The sequence below is a fragment of the Bombina bombina genome, chromosome 12, assembly GCF_027579735.1.
Source record: "Bombina bombina isolate aBomBom1 chromosome 12, aBomBom1.pri, whole genome shotgun sequence".
NCBI lineage: Eukaryota > Metazoa > Chordata > Amphibia > Anura > Bombinatoridae > Bombina > Bombina bombina.
The window spans coordinates 121,362,575-121,382,718 of NC_069510.1; the positions used below are offsets into that span (position 1 = coordinate 121,362,575).

At 38.9% G+C, this 20,144-nt stretch overlaps 1 protein-coding gene across 2 annotated transcripts; it reads right to left on the reverse strand.

Moving 5' to 3' along the window:
* Positions 1 to 490: 490 nt before the first annotated feature.
* ZDHHC12 (zinc finger DHHC-type palmitoyltransferase 12) lies at positions 491 to 14,890 on the reverse strand. 2 transcript variants are annotated; one of them, XM_053696247.1, is made up of 5 exons: positions 14,748 to 14,890; positions 9,760 to 9,890; positions 9,621 to 9,692; positions 7,840 to 8,006; positions 491 to 1,257 (listed from the first exon to the last, which is right to left on the reverse strand). In XM_053696247.1, the coding sequence occupies exons 1-5, from the start codon at positions 14,842 to 14,844 to the stop codon at positions 942 to 944; spliced, it is 783 nt and encodes a 260-aa protein (XP_053552222.1). In that variant the 5' UTR covers positions 14,845 to 14,890; the 3' UTR covers positions 491 to 941. The 2 variants fall into 2 exon arrangements, with proteins under 2 accessions (XP_053552222.1, XP_053552223.1); XM_053696248.1 differs by having other exon boundaries at positions 9,760 to 9,945; positions 14,558 to 14,871.
* Between the last annotated feature and the right edge of the window lie 5,254 nt (positions 14,891 to 20,144).

Sequence of the window (20,144 nt, forward strand, 5' to 3'; positions counted from 1 at the left end):
CTGTGATTTGTAGAAATAAATTCTGTGCTCTCGCAGATATTTTCATATCATGTTGTCTAAAATAAACCCTCGACTTGCTAAGCTATTTAACCCTTTAGTGACAGGGTTAAAGTGCCTACATCGGAACACCTGTTCCGATGTAGACAAATTGAAACTACGCGATCGTGCATACGATCGCGAGATTTCAATTATTGGATCGCATCTGGGGGGCGTCCCTACAACCCTAGGAACGCCCTCCAGACCACAATCAAGTCCTTGAAGCACAGAAGGCTTCAGGACAGCCGTTTGTTATGACGTTCTATTCCGTCATAACGGCTTTAAAGCCCAGTGTAATTATGACGGAATAGAACGGCATAACGGCGTTAAAAGGTTAAAAATAAATGTACACGAGTTTGAAATAAGCTGTAAAATAAAAATAGCGGATTATAATCATCTAGTTTCAATAAAAGATGACCGGTTCATGTCTCTACAATTACTCACAGATTCTCAGTAGATTATAAAAAGCTTAATGTATTTATTTATCATTATTATGACGTTCGATTATTTACAATATTCCAGTCAATAAAAAATTAGCAACAATAAAATAGTCTATATGTAAAAAAAAAAAATCAGATTCACATAAATGTCAGTGCAATAAATCCTTGTGCAGAGGCAAAATATTAATGACACGTGTGTCATTGTCTCATAATACATTTAACACAGGTACATAGAGATGTAAAGTACAAGATGCAATGAGATCTTTGTTCGCTTCTAAAGTGAGTCATTGTAATAGGTTAGAGGTAGAAGAGCAGTGTGTCACAATGTCACAACCCTAATATAAAAACTGCCACTAAGCACCATTGTAGGTGGAACCTTTTACTGTCCATAAACCCACCCAAAGCTGGGCTTAGTCTCACTTGTAAACAGCTGAATTTAGTGCAATAAAGTAAGGAATTTCTGTATCACACCACATGATGTGCATTCCTGAAATACACTCTCTCCCAGGCCACGCTGCCGAATGTGCAAAAGAAACGCCATAGGTTGCATAAAACACCCTCATCAAAAGGGCTCGTGTCCGAGTCGTGGTGCTTGAGGTAGGAGATCCGGTGCTGAGACATGAATTCCCATGTGGTGACGTTGCAGGAGATGAGATAGAGGTGACACACTAGTAACAGGGATACCACTACTGTAAGGGTGCCTGTCAGAACAGATGCCAGCAGCAGCAGGAGATTTGTGTACAGCCAGTCTGTCCACGCAGCTTCGGAGCGAAAACCGGACCTGTTCCCACAAAACACAAACTCATTTATAAAACCACTTGTCCCTCCTGTACGGCTGATTACAAATATGTAACAATTACAATACGTGCACATTTCTATAGTCGTTACAGGGGACACTGTGCTTCAAAAAGTGTATTTAAAAATAATTTATCCTTGAACAGTGACAGCTGTGTAACTGGGCACCTAGGGGCCACATGAGACCAAACCTCCCCTATTCTAAAGGAATGGAGGAGGTTCAGACACTGGCAAAAGTTTTAGACACACAGCTAAAGTCCCTCTTAGCAGCAGAACACAACTGTTGAACCAATCAAGAGCAACAGACGCATGCAGCTACCAATCACCAGGTGCAGTGTGTCATAGCCCTGAGCAGACTTTAGCTGTGCGTTTAATCACTATGGGTTAAACACACTGGTGCCAAAGTAATGTGCTCTAACAAATGTACCTTGTCATGCTCTGATATAGATTTGGTCTCTTACTATTATTGTTATTAGAGATGTGGATTCTGTGTTTCATGAACCTCTGAATGCAGAAGGCGGTGAAACCTCATGACACTCGGCTAGTTTCGCTGTCAAATTCAATCTTTTGCAACAGCAACATGGTAAAATATGGATTTGCACAGATTTTAGCATGTTTCACTTTCACAAGAATAAATCCTGCTCTGCAAGCCTTCCACATTCAGCTCATCAAGAAACCATACGTATAGTGAAAATGTCTGTTTCTTTCATGTAATTAGCAAGAGTCCATGAGCTAGTGACGTATGGGATATACATTCCTACCAGGAGGGGCAAAGTTTCCCAAACCTTAAAATGCCTATAAATACACCCCTCACCACACCCACAATTCAGTTTTACAAACTTTGCCTCCGATGGAGGTGGTGAAGTAAGTTTGTGCTAGATTCTACGTTGATATGCGCTCCGCAGCAAGTTGGAGCCCGGTTTTCCTCTCAGCGTGCAGTGAATGTCAGAGGGATGTGAGGAGAGTATTGCCTATTTTGAATACAGTGATCTCCTTCTACGGGGTCTATTTCATAGGTTCTCTGTTATCGGTCGTAGAGATTCATCTCTTACCTCCCTTTTCAGATCGACGATATACTCTTATATATACCATTACCTCTGCTGATTCTCGTTTTAGTTTATTTGCCTTGACTCAGAATGTTCAACTTTCCTTATTTTTCAGACAGTTTCATATTTGGGATAATGCATTTGAATTAATCATTTTTTCTTACCTTCAAAAATTTGACTCTTTTTTTCCCTGTGGGCTGTTAGGCTCGCGGGGGCTGAAAATGCTTCATTTTATTGCGTCATTCTTGGCGCGGATTTTTTTGGCGCAAAAATTCTTTTCCGTTTCCGGCGTCATACGTGTCGCCGGAAGTTGCGTCATTTTTTTTACGTTATTTTGCGCCAAAAATTTCGGCGTTCCGGATGTGGCGTCATTTTTTGGCGCCAAAAGGCATTTCGGCGCCAAATAATGTGGGCGTCTTGTTTGGCGCTAAAAAAAAATATGGGCGTCGCTTTTGTCTCCACATTATTTAAGTCTCATTATTTATTGCTTCTGGTTGCTAGAAGCTTGTTCACTGGCATTTTTTTCCCATTCCTGAAACTGTCATTTAAGGATTTTGATCAATTTGCTTTATATGTTGTTTTTTCTATTACATATTGCAAGATGTTCCACGTTGCAACTGAGTCAGAAGTTACTTGAGGAAAATCACTGCCCGGGGCTGGAGCTACCAAGCTAAGTGTATCTGCTATAAATTTTTGGTACCTGTTTCTCCAGCTGTTGTTTGTATTGCATGTCATGACAACTTATTAATGCAGATAAAATTTCCTTTAGTACTGTTATATTACCTGTTGCTGTTCCGTCAACATTTAATTTTCAGAGTGTTCCTGTTAAACATAAGAGATTTTATTTTAAATCCATTTAGAAGGCTATGTCTGTTATTTCTCCTTCTAGTTTACATAAAAGTCTTTTAAAACTTCTCTTTTTTTCAGATGAATTTTTAAATGAACATCATCGTTCTGTTACTGATAATGGTTCTTCTGGTTCAGAAGTTTCTGTCTCAGAGGTTGATGCTGTTAAATCTTTTTATTTGTTCAAGATGGAATTTATTCGTTCTTTATTTAAAGACGTATTAATTGCTTTAGATATAGAGGATTCTGGTCCTCTTGATACTAAATCTAAACGTTTAAATAGGGTTTTTTAAATCTCCTGTATTTATTCCAGAAGTGTTTAATCTCCCTGATGCTTTTTCTGAAGTAATTTCCAGGGAATGGAATAATTTGGGTAATTCTTTTACTCCTTCTAAACGTTTAAGCAATTATATTCTGTGCCATCTGACAGATTAGAGTTTTTTGGGACAAAATCCCTAATGTTTGGGGCTGTCTCTATTCCTGCTAAAATGTACTACTATTCTTACGGCAGATAGTACTAAATTTAAGGATCCTTTAGATAAGAAAATTGAATCCTTTCTAAGAAAAGCTTACTTATATTTAGGTAATCTTCTTAGACCTGCTATATTTTTACCGGATGTTGCTGCAGCTTCATCTTTTTGGTTAGAAGTTTTAGCGCAACAAGTATCAGATCATAATTTTATAGCATTATTTTTATTCTATAACATGCTAATAATTTTATTGGTGATACCATCTTTTGATATCATTTGAGTTGATGTCAGGTATATGTCTCTAGCTATTTTAGCTAGAAAAGCTTTATGGATTTAACTTGGAATGCTGATATGTCTTCTAAAGTTAACTTTGTTTTTCCCTTTCTTTCCAGGGTAATAATCATTTTTTCGTTCTTTTTCTCATAATAAGGAGCAAAAGCCTGATCCTTCATCCTCAGGAGCGGTTTCAGTTTGGAAACTATTTCCAGTTTGGAATATATCCAAGCCTTATAGAAACCTATAGTCAGCTCCTAAGTACCCATGAAGGTGCGGCCCTTTTTTCCAGTTCAGCTGGTATGGGGCAGATTACGTTTTATTCAAAGGAGTTTGGATCAATTCCGTTCTCAAACTCTGGTTTCAGAACATTGTTTCAGAAAGGTACAGAATTGGCTTCAGTTAAGGCCTCCTGCTAAGAGATTTTTTTCTTCCCGTGTCCCAGTTAACACAGCAAGGCTCAGCATTTCTGAAATGTGTTTCAGATCTAGAGTTGGCTGGAGTAATTATGCCAGTTCCAGTTCTGGAACAGGGGCTAGGGTTTTATTTTATCTCTTCATTGTACCAAAGAAGGTCAATTTCTTCAGACCAGTTCCGGATCTATCAATATTGAATCGTTATGTATACCAACATTCAAGATGGTTACTGTAGGACTATTCTGCCTTTTGTTTAGCAAGGGCATTTTATGTCTACAATAGTTTTGCAGGATGTGTATCTGCATATTCCGATTCATTCAGATCACTTTTAGTGTTTGAGATTCTCTTTTTAGACAAGCATTACCAGTTTTGTGGCTCTACTGTTTGGCCTAGCCTCAGTTCCAAGAATTTTTTTCTAAGATTCTCGGTGCCCTTCTTTCTGTATTCAGAGAACAGGGTTTTTGTATTTCCTTATTTGGACGATTATCTTGGTATTTGCTCAGTCTTCTCATGCGATTCGACTTGTGTTGTTTCTTCAAGATCATGGTTGGAGGATCAATTTACCAAAAAGTTCATTGATTCCTCAGTCAAGGGTAATCTTTCTGGGTTTCCAGATAGATTCAGTGTCCATGACTCTGTCTTTAACAGACAAGAGACGTCTAAATTGTTTTCAGCTTGTCGAAACCTTCAGTCACAATCATTCCCTTCGGTAACCTTATGCATGGAAATTCTAGGTCTTATGACTGCTGCATTGGACGCAATCCCCTTTGCTTGTTTTTCACATGCGACCTCTTCAGCTCTGTATGCTGAATCAATGGTGCAAGGATTACACAAAGATATTTCAATTTATATCTTTAAAACCGATTGTTTGACACTCTCTAACGTGGTGGACAGATCACCATCGTTTAATTCAGGGGGCTTCTTTTGTGCTTCCGACCTGGACTGTAATTTCAACAGATACAAGTCTCACAGGTTGGGGAGCTGTGTGGGGATCTCTGTCGGCACAAGGAGTTTGGGAATCTCAGGAGGTGAGATTACCGATAAATATTTTGGAACTCCGTGCAATTTTCAGAGCTCTTCAGTTTTGGCCTCTTCTGTAGAGAGAATCGTTCATTTGTTTTCAGACAGACAATGTCACAACTGTGGCATACATCATCAAGGAGCGACTCACAGTCCTCTGGCTATGAAAGAAGTATCTCGAATTTTTTTGGTTTGGGCAGATTCCAGCTCCTGTCTAATCTCTGCGGTTCATATCCCAGGTGTAGACAATTGGGAAGCGGTTTATCTAAGTCGCCAAACGTTGCATCCGGGCGAATGGTTTCTTCACCCAGAGGTATTTCTTCAGGTTGTTCAAATGTGGGAACTTCCAGAAATAGATCTGATGGCGTCTCATCTAATCAAGAAACTTCCCAGATATCTGTCCAGATCCCGGGATCCTTAGGCGGAGGCAGTGGATGCATTATCACTTCCTTGGAAGTATCATCCTGTCTATATCTTTCCGCCTCTAGTTCTTCTTCCAAGAGTAATCTCCAAGATTCTGAAGGAATGCTCTTTTGTTCTGCTGGTAGCTCCGGCATGGCCTTACAGGTTTGGTATGCAGATCTTGTCCGGATGGCCTCTTGCCAGCCGTGGACTCTTCCGTTAAGACCAGACCTTCTGTCGCAAGGTCCTTTTTTCCATCAGGATCTCAAATCCTTAAATTTTAAGGTATGGAGATTGAACGCTTGATTCTTGGTCAAAGAGGTTTCTCTGACTCTGTGATTAATACTATGTTACAGGCTCGTAAATCTGTATCTAGAGAGATATATTATAGAGTCTGGAAGACTTATATTTTTTGGTGTCTTTCTCAACTTTTTTCTTGGCATTCTTTTAGAATACCGAGAATTTTTCAGTTTCTTCAGGATGGTTTAGATAAGGGTTTGTCTGCAAGTTCCTTGAAAGGACAAATCTCTGCTCTTTCTGTTCTTTTTCACAGAAAGATTGCTATTCTTCCTGATATTTATTGTTTTATACAAGCTTTGGTTCGTATAAAACCTGTCATTAAGTCAATTTCTCCTCCTTGGAGTTTGAATTTGGTTCTGGGAGCTCTTCAAGCTCCTCCCTTTGAACCTATGCATTCATTGGTCATTAAATTACTTTCTTGGAAAGTTTTTGTTCCTTTTGGCCATCTCTTCTGCCAGAAGAGTTTCTGATTTATCTGCTCTTTCTTGTGAGTCTCCTTTTCTGATTTTTCATCAGGATGAGGTGGTGTTGCGAACTTCTTTTGAATTTTTACCTAAAGTTGTGAATTCCAACAACATTAGTAGAGAAATTGTGGTTCCTTCATTATGTCCTAATCCTAAGAATTCTAAGGAGAAATCATTGCATTCTTTGAATGTTGTTAGAGCTTTGAAATATTATGTTGAAGCTACTAAGTCTTTTTGTTCTCTTTTCCGGTTCTAGAAAAGGCCAGAAAAGCTTCTGCCATTTCTTTGGCATCTTGGTTGAAATCTTTAATTCATCTTGCCTATGTTGAGTCGGGTAAAACTCCGCTTCAAAGGATTACAGCTCATTCTACCAGGTCAGTTTCTACTTCCTGGGCGTTTAGGAATGAAGCTTCGGTTGATCACATTTGCAAAGTTGCAACTTGGTCCTCTTTGCATATTTTTACTAAATTCTACCATTTTGATGTATTTTCTTCTTCTGAAGCAGTTTTTGGTAGAAACGTATTTCAGGCAGCAGTTTCAGTCTGAATCTTCTGCTTATGTTTTTTATTAAACTTTATTTTGGGTGTGGATTATTTTCAGCAGGAATTGGCTGTCTTTATTTTATCCCTCCCTCTCTAGTGACTCTTGTGTGGAAAGATCCACATCTTGGGTAGTCATTATCCCATACGTCACTAGCTCATGGACTCTTGCTAATTACATGAAAGAAAACATAATTTATGTAAGAACTTACCTGATAAATTCATTTCTTTCATATTAGCAAGAGTCCATGAGGCCCACCCTTTTTTGTGGTGGTTATGATTTTTTTGTATAAAGCACAATTATTCCAATTCCTTATTTTATATGCTTTCGCACTTTTTTATCACCCCACTTCTTGGCTATTCGTTAAACTGAATTGTGGGTGTGGTGAGGGGTGTATTTATAGGCATTTTAAGGTTTGGGAAACTTTGCCCCTCCTGGTAGGAATGTATATCCCATACGTCACTAGCTCATGGACTCTTGCTAATATGAAAGAAATGAATTTATCAGGTAAGTTCTTACATAAATTATGTTTTAATTTGTATTTACTGCAAACTGAGAATTCATATCAGTGCCCGATGCTCCCCTTAACCTTACTCTAAAGTTCTCTCTCTTAGACAGCTTCATTATTTTTTATTGGAGGCCTCTCGCATCTCTCTGGGACTTCCAGGTTCCGCACCTTTTCTTACAGAATTTAGTGAGTTCAGCCCCTATCTAAACTAGAATTTCTCTACAAGCTGCAGAATTTTTGACAATTGTGCCCTTAGTGTCTTCACAAAAAGAGATTTACTTACCAAGCCAACTGAAAGGCCCAAAGGAGGGCCATAAACTGTACCACAAGATACAGAATAAATAGAGGGTGGTTCCTCTCTCCCACACAGTTTTCAATCCAGGGGCAGTGATGATCAAAGCGCCGAACACAGTGCTGGCAGGTTTTGCAATGCCGAGCTCTCATTGGCTGCTGCACGACAGTGATGAAAGAGTACCAACATTAGAATGCAAGGCAAGTACTAGACGTGCAGTCAAACTTTATGGGAGGAAATGAAGGCAGAAGATGGTATCCGACAGTGGCATTTGGCTTCTTTTCGGAGACCGATTTCTTCTTGTGAAAGTGTACTAATAGCTGGATTTGCACAAGTCTTAGTGTGCTGCAATTTCACAAAAAGAAATCTTACTTCGAAAATAAGCCAAATGCCGCTGTAAAGGGATAGTTAATAGTATATCCTGGAAGTGTACTGAGATCAGCTGCACATGCGCCTTGCACCGATACGAGCACACACAAAAATAAAGACTAAAGCAGCTGTTTATCAGAATTCTGTAAATGACGATGTAGCTCTATTGTGGCAGTGTTCTTGTGCACACTAATGTTTATATAGAGCACGCAAAAGTAAATATATATAGAGAGAGAGATACTTTACTGCTAAAATGTGCTTTGTTTTCTTGTTTCTTTAGATGAAGACTAAACCTAGGCAGGTTTATAGGAGCTTGTGTCTTTAGCAGTGCATGGCAGTAGCATTTGTAACAATGATTCTAGCAATGCTATACATTGTTGCAAACACTGCTGAACAGAGTGCTCCTATAAGCTTAAAATGATTGAGAAGTGGGGAAAATTTGGATAATAGAATTACATTGGAAAGTTGTTTTTTAATATATGTTCTATCTAAACCATTAAAGTAGACCTTATTAACTATAACCTATTTACATTATTATAACCAGTGTTTTCGGTTCTTTCTCAGAATTTTACAGACTATAATTTCAGCTCTAGAACAAGTAGCTGTGATGCATTGCAGGCTAATTCTGGTTTACAAATCATACAATGAGCTGAACCTTTTAATGCCGTTAGGACGTTGTATTCCATCCGAATTTTGCTGGTCTTTAGAGCCAAGGACGGAATACATCATCCTAACCGCTTGGCTTTCCTGAAGCCACTGGCGCTTCCCTGATGAGATTGTGGTCTGGAGGGCGTGCCTAGCATCATAGGGACACCCCCTTGACGCAATCCCATCATTGAAATCTCGTGATCACGTGTACGATCGTGATAATTCAATTTGTTTACATCGGAACCGTTGACAAGTTAACCCAGGCACGAAAGGGTTAAATGGACAACAGACCCTTGTAATAACAAGATTGCTTGCAATAAATTAACATACTAGGTAAGTGTAAATAGTTGTTGAATGCATTAATACTGTTTGCTGCAATTGTTTTTTAATGGTCGGACTCCTGGAGCCAATCCTGAACATTTTACTTAAGTAGACAGAATTAGTCGCTGTAATATATAATAAAACGATCATTGTTTTGCAGTTCCTTCTCTAATCCGACCTGCTGAAGCTACTAAGGGACAGATACGTAGCACCGGAAAGCTTTTAATGTTTCTGAGTTAAATTACAGGAAAAGAAGGCAAAATAATAAGTCTAATTAAACATATTACAATTTCAAGGTGCTTTATGTCCCTTTAAAACCAATTGAATCTTGAGCGTGTGATTTTGCTACACAGTATAACAGAGCTGGGTACCGGTTGGGCTTCCTTGATCCGGCTGGATGTAGTATAGATATTATAGAGTGTATGGGCACTTACCTGTAGCAGACAATACCCACAACGCCTCATACGCAAAGGGCTTCCCTGTATCAACTCAGCTGACTCAAGATCCTATTAATAAAAGAAATAGGTAAAATAGCTGGGTGTGGAACTAATTCACACAAAGCAAGTTTGTTACCTTCAGATCAGAAAGCACAAAACCCGGATCCATCAGCGATACAGCAAAGTACAGGAACACAGAGCCCAAAACCAACAGCACAAACGCCAGCGGATGCAGCAACTGCCAACGCTTGTCCTGATGATGAAGATCTGAAGAGGACACAGGGGAATCGGCAATGAGATGCTCAGCTCTCTCTGTATTCTGCTATAGAAATGTACAATAATATGGCTATGTTACTGGCTGCTCATAAAACACTAAAGGATCCAGCCCAGGGCCCATTTTATTTATAATAAACCGAAAAAAGGGTTTAAATTGTTTTATAGGGAAAATGTCATTTTATCACTAGTGGTCCTGCAATGCTATGTGTTTAACGTATAGTTAAAGTACAGCTCAGAAACTGGCACTGTACCAATCCCGGCGGGTCACAACCCAGCTGTGTAACTAGCAGTTCTCTATGGCTCCATAACAGTACTCTAAAGGGACAGTCAAGTCCAAAATAAACTTGCATTATTCAGATAGGGCATGTAATTTTAAACAACTTTCAAATTTACTTTTATCAGCAATTTTGCTTTGTTCTCTTGGTATTCTTAGTTGAAAGCTAACCCTAGGCTCATATGCTAATTTCTTAGACCTTGAAAGCCGCCTCTAATCTGAATGCATGTTGACAGTTTTTCACCACTAGAGGGCATTAGTTCATGTGGGTCATATAGATAACATTGAGCTCACTCACATAAAGTTACCTAGGAGCCAGCACTGATTGCCTAAAATGCAAGTCTGTTAAAAGAACTGAGATAAGGGGGCAGTCTGCAGAGGCTTAGATACAAGGTAATCACAGTGGTAAAACGTGTATGTGTGTATTAATATAAAAATGTTGGTTGGGCAAAACTGGGGCATGGGTAATAAAGGGATTATGTATCTTTTTAAACAATAAAAATTCTGGTGTTGATTGTCCCTTTAACTATGTGCTTAAGCAATTTGGGGGGATAAAACATATAGACTATTGTTAAAATGACATTGCTCTCTAACAAATATTAAAAAAAGTCCATTAGTAACACATTGTGAAGAAAGCTTTGCAATGAACTATCAGAAGCATGAAAGAACAATCTACTAAATGACATCAAATACTTTATCTCTCAATATTTTGTTCTTAAAGGGACAGTAAAGTCATAATTAGATATTCATGATTTAGACAGAACATACAATTTTAAACAACATTCCAATTTGCCTCTATTATTTAATTTCCTTCATTCTCTTGTTATCCTTTGCTGAAAGGTTTATCTAGGTAAGCTCAAGAGCAGCAAAGAACCTAGGTTCTAGCTGCTGATTGTTGGCAGCATATATATACAGATTGTCATTAGCTCACCCCTTGTGTTCGGTTAGAAACCAGTAGTGCATTGCTGCTCCTTCAACAAATGAAGCCAAGATAAAAAAGCAAAATCACTGTCTACAGTAAAAAGCCGTCTGTGCACCAATCCTACACATGCGCCTGTCACTGTCTACAGTAAAAAGCTGTCTGTACACCAATCCTACACATGTGCCTGTCACTGTCTACAATAAAAAGCCATCTGTACACCAATCCTACACATGTGCCTGTCACTGTCTACAGTAAAAAGCCTTCTGTACACCAATCCTACACATGCGCCTGTCACTGTCTACAGGAAAAAGCCGTCTGTACACCAATCCTACACATGCGCCTGTCACTGTCTACAGTAAAAAGCCACCTGTACACCAATCCTACACATGCGCCTGTCACTGTCTACAGTAAAAAGCAATCTGTACACCAATCCTACACATGCGTCTGTCACTGTCTACAGTAAAAAGCAATCTGTACACCAATCCTACACATGCGCCTGTCACTGTCTACAGGAAAAAGCCTTCTGTACACCAATCCTACACATGTGCCTGTCACTGTCTACAGGAAAAAGCCGTCTGTACACCAATCCTACACATGTGTCTGTCACTGTCTACAGTAAAAAGCAATCTGTACACCAATCCTACACATGTGCCTGTCACTGTCTACAGTAAAAAGCAATCTGTACACCAATCCTACACATGTGCCTGTCACTGTCTACAGGAAAAAGCCGTCTGTACACCAATCCTACACATGTGCCTGTCACTGTCTACAGTAAAAAGCAATCTGTACACCAATCCTACACATGCTCCTGTCACTGTCTATAGTAAAAAGCCACCTGTACACCAATCCTACACATGTGCCTGTCACTGTCTACAATAAAAAGCCATCTGTACACCAATCCTACACATGTGCCTGTCACTGTCTATAGTAAAAAGCCACCTGTACACCAATCCTACACATGTGCCTGTCACTGTCTACAGTAAAAAGCAATCTGTACACCAATCCTACACATGTGCCTGTCACTGTCTACAATAAAAAGCCATCTGTACACCAATCCTACACATGTGCCTGTCACTGTCTACAATAAAAAGCCATCTGTACACCAATTCTACACATGTGCCTGTCACTGTCTACAGGAAAAAGCCGTCTGTACACCAATCCTACACATGCGCCTGTCACTGTCTACAGTAAAAAGCTGTCTGTAGACCAATCCTACACATGCGCCTGTCACTGTCTACAGTAAAAAGCCACCTGTACACCAATCCTACACATACGCCTGTCACTGTCTACAGTAAAAAGCTGTCTGTAGACCAATCCTACACATTCGCCTGTCACTGTCTACAGTAAAAAGCCGTCTGTAGACCAATCCTACACATTCGCCTGTCACTGTCTACAGTAAAAAGCTGTCTGTAGACCAATCCTACACATTCGCCTGTCACTGTCTACAGTAAAAAGCCGTCTGTAGACCAATCCTACACATTCGCCTGTCACTGTCTACAGTAAAAAGCCGTCTGTACACCAATCCTACACATGCGCCTGTCACTGTCTACAGTAAAAAGCCACCTGTACACCAATCCTACACATACGCCTGTCACTGTCTACAATAAAAAGCCATCTGTACACCAAACCTACACATGCATCTGTCACTGTCTAAAGTAAAAAGCCGTCTGTACACCAAACCTACACATGCGTCTGTCACTGTCTAAAGTAAAAAGCCGTCTGTAGACCAATCCTACACATGCGCCTGTCAATGTCTACAGTAAAAAGCTGTCTGTACTCCAATCCTACACATGCGCCTGTCACTGCCTACAGTAAAAAGCCGCCTGTACACCAATCCTACACATGCGCCTGTCACTGCCTACAGTAAAAAGTCGCCTGTACACCAATCCTACACATGCGCCTGGCACTGCCTACAGTAAAAAGCCGCCTGTACACCAATCCTACACATGCGCCTGTCACTGTCTACAGTAAAAAGCCGCCTGTACACCAATCTTACACATGCGCCTGTCACTGTCTACAGTAAAAAGCAATCTGTACACCAATCCTACACATGCGCCTGTCACTGCCTACAGTAAAAAGCAATCTGTACACCAATCCTACACATGTGCCTGTCACTGTCTACAGGAAAAAGCCGTCTGTACACCAATCCTACACATGCGCCTGTCACTGTCTACAGTAAAAAGCAATCTGTACACTAATCCTACACATGCGCCTGTCACTGCCTACAGTAAAAAGCCGCCTGTACACCAATCCTACACATGCGCCTGTCACTGCCTACAGTAAAAAGCCGCCTGTACACCAATCCTACACATGCGCCTGTCACTGCCTACAGTAAAAAGCCGCCTGTACACCAATCCTACACATGCGCCTGTCACTGCCTACAGTAAAAAGCCGCCTGTACACCAATCCTACACATGCGCCTGTCACTGCCTACAGTAAAAAGCCGCCTGTACACCAATCCTACACATGCGCCTGTCACTGCCTACAGTAAAAAGCCGCCTGTACACCAATCCTACACATGCGCCTGTCACTGCCTACAGTAAAAAGCCGCCTGTACACCAATCCTACACATGCGCCTGTCACTGCCTACAGTAAAAAGTCGCCTGTACACCAATCCTACACATGCGCCTGTCACTGCCTACAGTAAAAAGCCGCCTGTACACCAATCCTACACATGCGCCTGTCACTGTCTACAGGAAAAACCCGCCTGTACACCAATCCTACACATGCGCCTGTCACTGTCTACAGGAAAAAGCCGTCTGTACACCAATCCTACACATGCGCCTGTCACTGTCTACAGGAAAAAGCCGCCTGTACACCAATCCTACACATGCGCCTGTCACTGTCTACAGGAAAAAGCCGTCTGTACACCAATCCTACACATGCGCCTGTCACTGTCTACAGGAAAAAGCCGTCCGTGCACTACTAATCCTCCACCAGGGTACCACTATCTACAAGTTCTATAGATCTAGTGCAGCAGATGTAGTTATTACTGTGCCTAGTTCTAAAAATGTTATACTGACCAGATACTCAGTACCACTATCTACAAGTTCTATAGATCTAGTGCAGCTGATGTAGTTACTTACTGTGCCTAGTTCTAAAAATGTTATACTGACCAGATACTCAGTACCACTATCTACCACTACCATAGATCTAGTGCAGCAGATGTAGTTACTTACTGTGTCTAGTTTTATAGAGGTTATAATACTGACCAGATACTCAGTACCACTATCTACAAGTTCTATAGATCTAGTGCAGCGGATGTAGTTAGTTACTGTGCCTAGTGCTATAGATTTTATACTGACCAGATACTCAGTACCACTATCTACAAGTTCTATAGATCTAGTGTAGCAGAATGTAGTTACTTACTGTGTGTAGTTCTAAAAATGTTATACTGACCAGATACTCAGTACCACTATCTACCAGTACTACAGATCTAGTGCAGCGGATGTAGTTACTTACTGTGTCTAGTTTTATAGATTTCATATTGACCACAGACTCAGTACTGTAGTTTTTGTGCAGCTGTTTGTAATGACATTGCACAGCATACCGCGTATCCCCATGACGTAACACCTGCTTGTCACATGTCACGCATTAACCCCTTGTGTGCCACACCTCCAGCAGGTAAGGGGTTAATAAATCGTTAGCTCACCGGTGTCATGCAGAAAAAGCGCAAGTGTCACCGCCCAGGTCAGCCCTGTATGCACCGTTCTCACTAGCACCCCAGCACTAAAAACACTGCGGAACATAGTACCGTACTACCAAGACACACAGGCTTCAAGCTGCACGCTAGGCCTCGGAACGCGGAAGTGTGATGTCATGGCAACCGCTACACCATCGCACGCTGATTGAATTGTTCTGTTTTAGGGGGGGGGGGGGGTTCCTACAATGAGTTCAAGTTACAGAGTAAGTGTCTGAAGTGACATTTTCTATAGATAAATGTAATACACAGGTAATATATTATTTGCACACAGGATTATATACACACAAAGGATAGGTGTAATACACAGATAATGTATTATATACACATACAGGATAGGTGTAATACACAGGTAATATATATACACATACAGGATAGGTGTAATACACAGGTAATATATTATATACACATACAGGATAGGTGTAATACACAGGTAATATATTATATACACACACAGGATCGGTGTATTGCACAGGTAATATATTATATACACACACAGGATAGGTGTAATACACAGGTAATATATTATATACACGCACAGGATAGGTGTATTGCACAGGTAATGTATTATATACACGCACAGGATAGGTGTAATACACAGGTAATATATTATATACACGCACAGGATAGGTGTATTGCACAGGAAATATATTATATACACGCACAGGATAGGTGTATTGCACAGGTAATATATTATATACACACGCAGGATAGGTGTAATACACAGGTAATATATTATATACACACACAGGATAGGTGTATTGCACAGGTAATATATTATACACACACAGGATAGGTGTATTGCACAGGTAATATATTATATACACACACAGGATAGGTGTATTGCACAGGTAATATATTATATACACGTGCAGGATAGGTGTAATACACAGGTAATATATTATATACACACACAGGATAGGTGTATTGCACAGGTAATATATTATATACACACACAGGATAGGTGTAATACACAGGTAATATATTATATACACACACAGGATAGGTGTAATACACAGGTAATATATTATATACACATACAGGATAGGTGTATTGCACAGGTAATATATTATATACCCGCACAGGATAGGTGTATTGCACAGGTAATATATTATATACACGTGCAGGATAGGTGTATTGCACAGGTAATATATTATATACACACACAGGATAGGTGTATTGCACAGGTAATATATTATATACACACACAGGATAGGTGTATTGCACAGGTAATATATTATATACACGCACAGGATAGGTGTATTGCACAGGTAATATATTATATACACGCACAGGATAGGTGTATTGCACAGGTAATATATTATATACACGCACAGGATAGGTGTATTGCACAGGTAATATATTATATACACGCACAGGATAGGTGTATTGCACAGGTAATATATTATATACACGCACAGGATAGGTGTATTGCACAGGTAATATATTATATACACACGCAGGATAGGTGTATTGCACAGGTAATATATTATATACACACACAGGATAGGTGTATTGCACAGGTAATATATTATATACACGCATAGTTGCCAACATTTCAAAAAAATTTCCAGGGACACTTTGCAGCAGAGCAAGCAAGCGGGTTACTGGAGTATTGACGACCTACTGTTTAACTGCTCCGCCCACTCAGTTCTGCAATCAAAAGACACCCATTTGAAAGTAATAGTATAATTTAGACTTATCCATAGTTTATTATACGGATTACATCACCAAGCTCTTACACCTACCCAGTCTCTGGAACACATTCTGGGCATATGGTTATTTTTACAACACAGCATCAAAATTAGAAAGACAAATAATATGTGAACCCATTCAATAATAATAATATTCCATTAGGAATGAATTATATTTAAATAATACACTATATCTATTTATCATCCATCTATCTGTGTGTATGTATGTATGTATATATATATATATATATATATATATATATATATATATATATATATATATATATATATATATATATATATATATATATATATATGCAAACAACAAATATTGTGCAAAAGAGATTTTCAGGGACATTTCCAGGGACAAAAAAATCCAGGGACATACAACAAAATCCAGGGACTGTCCCTGGAAATCAGGGACTGTTGGCAACTATGTATACACGCACAGGATAGGTGTATTGCACAGGTAATGTATTATATACACACACAGGATAGGTGTATTGCACAGGTAATATATTATATACACACACAGGATAGGTGTATTGCACAGGTAATATATTATATACACACACAGGATAGGTGTATTGCACAGGTAATATATTATATACACACACAGGATAGGTGTATTGCACAGGTAATATATTATATACACACACAGGATAGGTGTATTGCACAGGTAATATATTATATACACACACAGGATAGGTGTATTGCACAGGTAATATATTATATACACACACAGGATAGGTGTATTGCACAGGTAATGTATTATATACACGCACAGGATAGGTCTATTGCACAGGTAATATATTATATACACACACAGGATAGGTGTATTGCACAGGTAATGTATTATATACACGCACAGGATAGGTGTATTGCACAGGTAATATATATACACACACAGGATCGGTGTATTGCACAGGTAATATATTATATACACACACAGGATAGGTGTATTGCACAGGTAATGTATTATATACACACGGGATAGGTGTATTGCACAGGTAATATATTATATACACACACAGGATAGGTGTATTGCACAGGTAATATATTATATACATGCAGGATAGGTGTATTGCATAGGTAATATATTATATACACACGCAGGATAGGTGTATTGCACAGGTAATATATTATATACACGCACAGGATAGGTGTATTGCACAGGTAATATATTATATACACACGCAGGATAGGTGTATTGCACAGGTAATATATTATATACACACACAGGATCGGTGTATTGCACAGGTAATATATTATATACACACACAGGATAGGTGTATTGCACAGGTAATATATTATATACACACACGGGATAGGTGTATTGCACAGGTAATAAATTATATACACACACAGGATCGGTGTATTGCACAGGTAATATATTATATACACACACAGGATAGGTGTATTGCACAGGTAATGTATTATATACACGCACAGGATAGGTGTATTGCACAGGTAATATATTATATACACACGCAGGATAGGTGTATTGCACAGGTAATATATTATATACACGCACAGGATAGGTGTATTGCACAGGTAATATATTATATACACACACAGGATAGGTGTATTGCACAGGTAATATATTATATACACACACAGGATAGGTGTATTGCACAGGTAATATATTATATACACACACAGGATAGGTGTATTGCACAGGTAATATATTATATACATGCAGGATAGGTGTATTGCATAGGTAATATATTATATACACACGCAGGATAGGTGTATTGCACAGGTAATGTATTATATACACGCACAGGATAGGTGTATTGCACAGGTAATGTATTATATACACACACAGGATAGGTGTATTGCACAGGTAATATATTATATACACACACAGGATAGGTGTATTGCACAGGTAATATATTATATACACACACAGGATAGGTGTATTGCACAGGTAATATATTATATACACACACAGGATAGGTGTATTGCACAGGTAATATATTATATACACACACAGGATAGGTGTATTGCACAGGTAATGTATTATATACACGCACAGGATAGGTGTATTGCACAGGTAATATATATACACACACAGGATCGGTGTATTGCACAGGTAATATATTATATACACACACAGGATAGGTGTATTGCACAGGTAATGTATTATATACACACGGGATAGGTGTATTGCACAGGTAATATATTATATACACACACAGGATAGGTGTATTGCACAGGTAATATATTATATACACACACAGGATAGGTGTATTGCACAGGTAATGTATTATATACACGCAGGATAGGTGTATTGCACAGGTAATATATTATATACACACACAGGATAGGTGTATTGCACAGGTAATGTATTATATACACGCAGGATAGGTGTATTGCACAGGTAATATATTATAAACACGCAGGATAGGTGTATTGCACAGGTAATATATTATATACACACGCAGGATAGGTGTATTGCACAGGTAATATATTATATACACGCACAAGATAGGTGTATTGCACAGGTAATATATTATATACACGCACAGGATAGGTGTATTGCACAGGTAATATATTATATACATGCAGGATAGGTGTATTGCATAGGTAATATATTATAAACACACGCAGGATAGGTGTATTGCACAGGTAATATATTATATACACGCACAGGATAGGTGTATTGCACAGGTAATATATTATATACATGCAGGATAGGTGTATTGCATAGGTAATATATTATAAACACACGCAGGATAGGTGTATTGCACAGGTAATATATTATATACACGCACAGGATAGGTGTATTGCACAGGTAATATATTATATACATGCAGGATAGGTGTATTGCATAGGTAATATATTATAAACACACGCAGGATAGGTGTATTGCACAGGTAATATATTATATACACGCACAGGATAGATGTATTGCACAGGTAATGTATTATATACACGCACAGGATAGGTGTATTGCACAGGTAATATATATACACACACAGGATAGGTGTATTGCACAGGTAATATATTATATACACGCACAGGATAGGTGTATTGCACAGGTAATATATTATATACACACACAGGATAGGTGTAATACACAGGTAATATATTATATATACACACGCAGGATAGGTGTATTGCACAGGTAATATATTATATACACGCACAGGATAGGTGTATTGCACAGGTAATGTATTATATACACACACAGGATAGGTGTATTGCACAGGTAATGTATTATATACACACACAGGATAGGTGTATTGCACAGGTAATATATACACACACAGGATAGGTGTATTGCACAGGTAATATATTATATACACACACAGGATAGGTGTATTGCACAGGTAATATATTATATACACACACAGGATAGGTGTATTGCACAGGTAATGTATTATATACACGCACAGGATAGGTGTATTGCACAGGTAATATATATACACACACAGGATCGGTGTATTGCACAGGTAATATATTATATACACACACAGGATAGGTGTATTGCACAGGTAATGTATTATATACACACGGGATAGGTGTATTGCACAGGTAATATATTATATACACACACAGGATAGGTGTATTGCACAGGTAATGTATTATATACACACACGAGATAGGTGTATTGCACAGGTAATATATTATATACACACACAGGATAGGT

What these genes read in the sequence shown, in the direction of transcription:
- ZDHHC12 (XM_053696247.1), bottom strand. Translation starts at nt 14,844, where the DNA reads ATGTTCCGCAGTGTTTTTAGTGCTGGGGTGCTAGTGAGAACGGTGCAT. An exon ending in GCTTTTTCTGCATGACACCG is followed by an intron (nt 9,891 to 14,747) that starts GTGAGCTAACGA and finishes TGTCCTCTTCAG; the next exon opens with ATCTTCATCATCAGGACAAG. An exon ending in GTGGGTATTGTCTGCTACAG is followed by an intron (nt 8,007 to 9,620) that starts GTAAGTGCCCAT and finishes ACTGTCGTGCAG; the next exon opens with CAGCCAATGAGAGCTCGGCA.